Source organism: Etheostoma cragini, unplaced genomic scaffold, assembly GCF_013103735.1.
Source record: "Etheostoma cragini isolate CJK2018 unplaced genomic scaffold, CSU_Ecrag_1.0 ScbMSFa_2067, whole genome shotgun sequence".
Taxonomy (NCBI): Eukaryota; Metazoa; Chordata; class Actinopteri; order Perciformes; family Percidae; genus Etheostoma; species Etheostoma cragini.
In genome coordinates, this window is record NW_023266188.1 from 1 (window position 1) to 5,962 (window position 5,962).

The 5,962-nt window shown below is 46.7% G+C and overlaps 2 protein-coding genes across 2 annotated transcripts; both read right to left on the bottom strand.

Annotated features, from left to right (window-relative positions):
* Positions 1-72: 72 nt before the first annotated feature.
* LOC117940261 (tetraspanin-7-like) lies at positions 73-1,155 on the bottom strand (the record flags this gene model as incomplete). The annotated part of the gene is made up of 2 exons (XM_034865606.1): positions 1,016-1,155; positions 73-286 (listed from the first exon to the last, which is right to left on the bottom strand). Coding segments are annotated over exons 1-2 (295 nt in total), but the record flags the coding sequence as incomplete, so codon positions are not given.
* A 3,270-nt stretch (positions 1,156-4,425) lies between these two features.
* Positions 4,426-5,841, bottom strand: LOC117940262 (gastrula zinc finger protein XlCGF67.1-like; the record flags this gene model as incomplete). The annotated part of the gene is made up of 2 exons (XM_034865607.1): positions 4,426-4,655; positions 5,386-5,841. Coding segments are annotated over 2 exons (686 nt in total), but the record flags the coding sequence as incomplete, so codon positions are not given.
* Positions 5,842-5,962: the final 121 nt, after the last annotated feature.

The window sequence follows — 5,962 nt, forward strand, 5'->3', positions numbered from 1 at the left end:
GCAGCATATCTCCACCAGACTCCATGTAAATAATCACTACTTTTAGCGTGTATAGAGCAGCATATCTCCACCAGACCACACACACACAGAGACTGACCAGCCTCAGCATCCAGACGCGCCCCCTGCAGGCGGCGAAGCAGCCAAACAGCCCGAACAGCACGATGGCGCCGCCGGTGGCGCTGAGGACGTACGGAGCGTTTGATTGGCCGCTGGAGATCAGCAGCGCGTACGGACCCAACATGAAGCTCCACCACAACCCCACCGACAGCAGCACCACACCTGTCACCTGGGGGGGAGGGGGGAGGGTCAGACTGGCAACCAATCAATAGACAACAGTAAGGCGAGGGGTGTGTGTGTGTGTGTCTCTCTGTGTGTGTGTGTCTCACTATGTGTGTAGGTGTGTCTGTGTGTGTGTGTCTGTGTCTGTGTGTGTGTGTGTCTCACTGTGGGTAGGTGTGTCTGTGTGTGTGTGTGTGTGTCTCTGTGTGAGTATGTGTGTGTATGTGTGTCTCTTTGTGTGTATGTATGTCTGTGTGTGTATGTGTGTCTCTGTGTGTGTGTGTCTCTGTGTGTGCGTGTGTCTGTGTGTGTGTGTGTGTGTCTCTGTGTATGTGTGTGTGCGTGTGTCTGTGTGTGTGTATGTGTGTCTCTGTGTGTGTGTGTGTGTGTGTCTGTGTGTCTCTGTGTGTGTATGTATGTCTCTGTGTGTGTGTGTGTGTGTGTGTGTGTGTATGTGTGTGTGTGTATGTCTCTGTGTGTGTGTGTATGTCTCTGTGTGTGTGTGTGTGTGTGTGTGTGTGTGTGTATGTGTGTGTGTGTGTGTGTTGACTCAGCATCTCTGTAATTAGCTCTAACAGTGAAGTGACAAACTGACGAAAAGACGTGAAATATCGTCTCCTCCGTCAGTATATTATAATTATATAATATATTATTATATAATACATTTTATATTATTATAATATATAATAATAAGACATTATACATTCTAATATTCTATGTAAAGCGTGTTTCGGACCCAGAAGACGAGGCAGTAGAGCAGCAGCAGCGTCTTCAGACAGAAGATCACCGGCTTGGTTTCCATCCTCCGCGGAGCCATGATGCACCTGACACGCTCCTTCAAAATAAGACACGGCTCCTACAAAATAAAATACAATCAGCACACAAACAGTGCTCCAACTCCACAAAAATGACACAATAATGGCATGAATATGCCCCAAATGTTGCTTGAAAATGTTGCAAAAAACTCTGTTAATATGAGAAAAAAGTAAAATACATGAATTAAATAAAATTCACGATAGAAATTGTGCCAATGTGACACAAAAATGGCACAAAAACAACACAAGAATGGCATGAAAATGCCCCAAATGTTGCAGAATAATTGTTCAAATATTAACCAAAAAAGCCCAAAAATTGGGCCAAAAAAGTTTGAAATAAACTGCAAAAATAAAACACAACAATTCACAAAAATTGACCGAATGTTGCAAAAAACTGGATTATGGGACAAAAATAAAATACTTAAATCGCACAAAAGTTACAAGAATAAAAGTGCTAAAAATAGCCCAAATGTTGTAAAAACGTAAAAGAAAAAATGGACAAAATAAAACCCAAAATAACGTAAAAATGGCCAAGCAATGGCAGGAACATGTCCAAATAATAACGCAGACATTACACCTTTACATGTGTTAAGTAGCCTAAAACAGGACCAAATATCAGGAAGAAATGTAGCACAATGGGACAATAATGTCACACACAAAAATACACACAAATACACAATGCCCCAAAAAATAGGACAAAATCTCAGGAAAATTAGACAAAAAATGTCATGAACATTCTACAAAAAAAAGTGTATTTATAAGTGATAACAATTTCACAACAAATACACTAAAATACACAATGAATGCCCAAAACAGAGAAAGAGTTTCATGAAAATAAGATCAATAATGTATATGCATATTTGGGACAATAATGTCACACAAAATCCATAAAAAATACACAATTAATGCCCCAAAAAACAGGACAAAATCTCATGAAAGTTAGACAAAATATGTGATGAACATTTTACAAAAAAAAAATATTTTTGTGACAATAATATCACAAAAAATACACTAAAATACACAATTTACGCCCAAAACAGAGGAAAAATGTGATGAAAATGAGACGCTAAATGTCTTGAGCTGCCCACAAACAACGTCCCTGAGTCTGGATAAATGAGAGGGACCAGGTCTTACCGGGGTCCTGGGCCGCTCGTCCTCCACCGGTTAATCTCAGATCCCTGGTGGAGTACCTGGTGGAGTACCTCGTGGTGTATCTGGTGGAGTACCTGGTGGAGTACCCGGTGGAGTACCCGGTGGAGTACCTGGTGGAGTACCTCGTGGAGTATCTGGTGGAGTATCTGGTAGAGTACCTGGTAGAGAATCTGGTAGAGTACCTCGTGGTGTATCTGGTGGAGTATCTGGTAGAGTACCTGGTAGAGAATCTGGTAGAGTACCTCGTGGTGTATCTGGTGGAGTACCTGGTGGAGTACCTGGTGGAGTACCTGGTGGAGTACCTCGTGGAGTACCTCGTGGTGTATCTGGTGGAGTACTCGGTGGAGTACCTCGTGGTGTATCTGGTGGAGTACCTGGTGGAGTACCTGGTGGTGTATCTGGTAGAGTACCTCGTGGAGTATCTGGTGGAGTACTCGGTGGAGTACCTCGTGGTGTATCTGGTGGAGTACCTGGTGGAGTACCTGGTGGTGTATCTGGTAGAGTACCTCGTGGTGTATCTGGTGGAGTACCCGGTGGAGTACCTGGTGGAGTACCTGGTGGAGTACCTGGTAGAGTACCTCGTGGAGTATCTGGTGGAGTACTCGGTGGAGTACCTCGTGGTGTATCTGGTGGAGTACTCGGTGGAGTACCTCGTGGTGTATCTGGTGGAGTACTCGGTGGAGTACCTCGTGGTGTATCTGGTGGAGTACCTCGTGGAGTATCTGGTGGAGTACTCGGTGGAGTACCTCGTGGAGTATCTGGTAGAGTACCTCGTGGAGTATCTGGTGGAGTACTCGGTGGAGTACCTCGTGGTGTATCTGGTGGAGTACCCGGTGTCCTGGTCCAGGGAGAACCGCGTCCTCCGGGGTGTCTGGTGAAGACGTGCAGGACGCCGAGACCTCCCCGGTCTCAAGTACGCCCCGGTCATACTTCACACTCTCGAGACACAATTAACACCCAGGTGATCGCCGTGGAGACTGACCCCGTAACCCCCGGCAACAGCCTTTACTCCACTCTGACTCCCCCGTGGCGTCTTCCCGTCAAAATCGTGACAATCGACACTTCAGTTGACGCTTTTTATAACTTTGTCTTACGTTTTTGTCCCTTTCTTCAACACTTTTGTCATTTTTTCAATTTTTTTTGTCTTTCTTTCAAAACTTTTGTCATTTTTTCAACAATTGTGTCCCTTTTTCAAAAATGTTTTCTCTTTTTTCAACACTTTTGTCCTTTTTTTCCAAAAATTTTGTCATTTTTTCAACACTTTTGTCCTTTTTTTCAACACTTTTGTCAAATTTTCAACACTTTTGTCAATTTTTTCAAAACATTTGTCATTTTTTCAAAATTTTTGTCTCTTTTTCAACACTACGTAACACTAACTTATTAACTTTAGTTTTACAGTTATTTTGGGAACTTATGCTCAATAAACCTCATTTATAGGAAATTATCCCTAATGTTTGAGTTAGAAAAGCAGAAATTAGGAATTATTGAGACTAAAATTAAAGGAATGGATGTTGATGATAATCACAGACTGGAATATGTCAACTTTTACTCAATACTATTTCAAAAACACTTCCATTTGGTTTACAATGCTATAAAATTGAATAAGACCCAAAATGAATGAAAGTAGAGATTTGTACTTGGCAAAGAGCGTTGGGTGGAATCAATCATGTCACCAACATTCCGTCCGTGGAACACGGAACCTTCTAGACCAATCACAGAAGAGCTCCAACAGTCTGCTGATGACATCCCTTTACTGGGATTAGCCTTTAAAAGCAGGACAACACACCATGGATGGATATTAGGATGTCCAAAATCTAGTCTCACATCACGATATCTCTATATTACCAATATATTACCGACATATCACCGATATATTAGCAATATATTACCGACATATTACCGATATATTACTGACATATTACCGACATATTACCGACATATTACTGACATATTAGCGATATATTACCGATATATTACCGATATATTACCCAGATCTAATCACCATACACATCATTTTATCCTCTATCAGTTCTTATAATCCGGGTACAATGTTGATCTTCATGTAAAGTGTGTGTCACAGATCAGTGTCAGAGTGTGTGACTTTGACTGTGTGTGTGTGTGTGTGTGTGTGTGTGTGTGTGTGTGTGTGTGTGTGTCTGTGTGTGTTTGTAGCTGAGTGTCAGGTGTTGTCCACCGCCGGTCGCTCCGCCCCCCCAGGCCCCCCGCCCCCCCCGGCCCCCCCCCGGTGGCTCAGCAGGTGTCTGTTCAGGTGGGTTTTGCGGGTGTAGCTCTTGGGACAGACGCCACAGCCGTAGGGACGGACGTCGCTGTGAGACAACAGGTGTTTCTTCAGATCGAACTTCCTCCTCAGACACTTACCGCACTCAGGACACGAGAAGGGCTTCTCTCCTAGGAGACACACAGGGACACACAGGGACGGACACAAGGGGACACACACAGGGACACACGGAGACACACACAGGGATACACAAAGACACACAGGGACACACAGAGACACATGGGGACACACAGGGACGGACACAAGGGGGGACACAAGGGGACACACAGGGACGGACACAAGGGGACACACACAAGGGGACACACACAGGGACACACGAAGACACACAGGGACACACGGAGACACACAGGGACACACACGGGGACACACAGGGACACACAGAGACACACAGGGACACACAGAGACACAGGGACACACGGAGACACACAGGGACACACACAGAGACACAGGGACACACACAGGGACACAGGGACACACGGAGTCACACAGGAAAACACACAGGGAAACACAGAGACACACACAGGGACACACGGAGACACACACAGGGACACACGGAGACACACACAGGGACACACGGAGACAAACAGGGACAGACACACAGGGACAGACAAAAGGGGACACACGGAGACACACAGAGAAACAAAGGGACGAACACACACACACACACACACACACACACACACACACACACACACACACACAGAGAGAGAGAGTCATTTTCATGTATAACGGGTTTAGGAGGTTTTTCCCAACAAAGACCAACTTATAACCAACAACACGCCGCTCTGAGCTGCAGAAACATCGGTCTGCCATGGAAACGGCGCCCGGCGGCCATCTTACCGGTGTGGATGCGGCGGTGCTCGGTGAGGTGGCAGGAGATGGAGAACGCCTTCCCGCACTCCTGGCACACGTAGGGCCGCTCCCCGGTGTGAGTCCTCATGTGTTTCTGCAGGTCCCCCCCCGACGGCCAGCCCTTCCCGCAGACCGTGCACACGTACGGGCGCTCCCCTGTGTGCCGGCGCACGTGCACGTTGAGCCCGGCGAGCGCGGTGAAGTCCTTGGGGCAGTAGGGGCAGCGGTAGGGCCGCTCGCCGCTGTGCGTGCGCAGGTGGCCCTCCAGCCCGTCGCGAGTCTTGAAGCGTTTGCCACACTGCGGGCACAGGAAGCGGCTCTCGGCGCCGTGGCTGGCCCGGTGCGACTGGAGGCCGGTCAGGGACCCGTACGTCTTGCTGCACAGGTCGCACTGGTACGAGCGGAAAGTGTGGGTGCGCTGGTGGATCCGGAGCTGCGTCACTCCTGCAGAGAAAAACAACAAAGAAGATTAATGAGGTGCTTTTCCAAACCATCACCAAACCCACCAGACTCCATGTAAATAATCACTACTTTTAGTGTGTATAGAGCAGCATATCTCCACCAG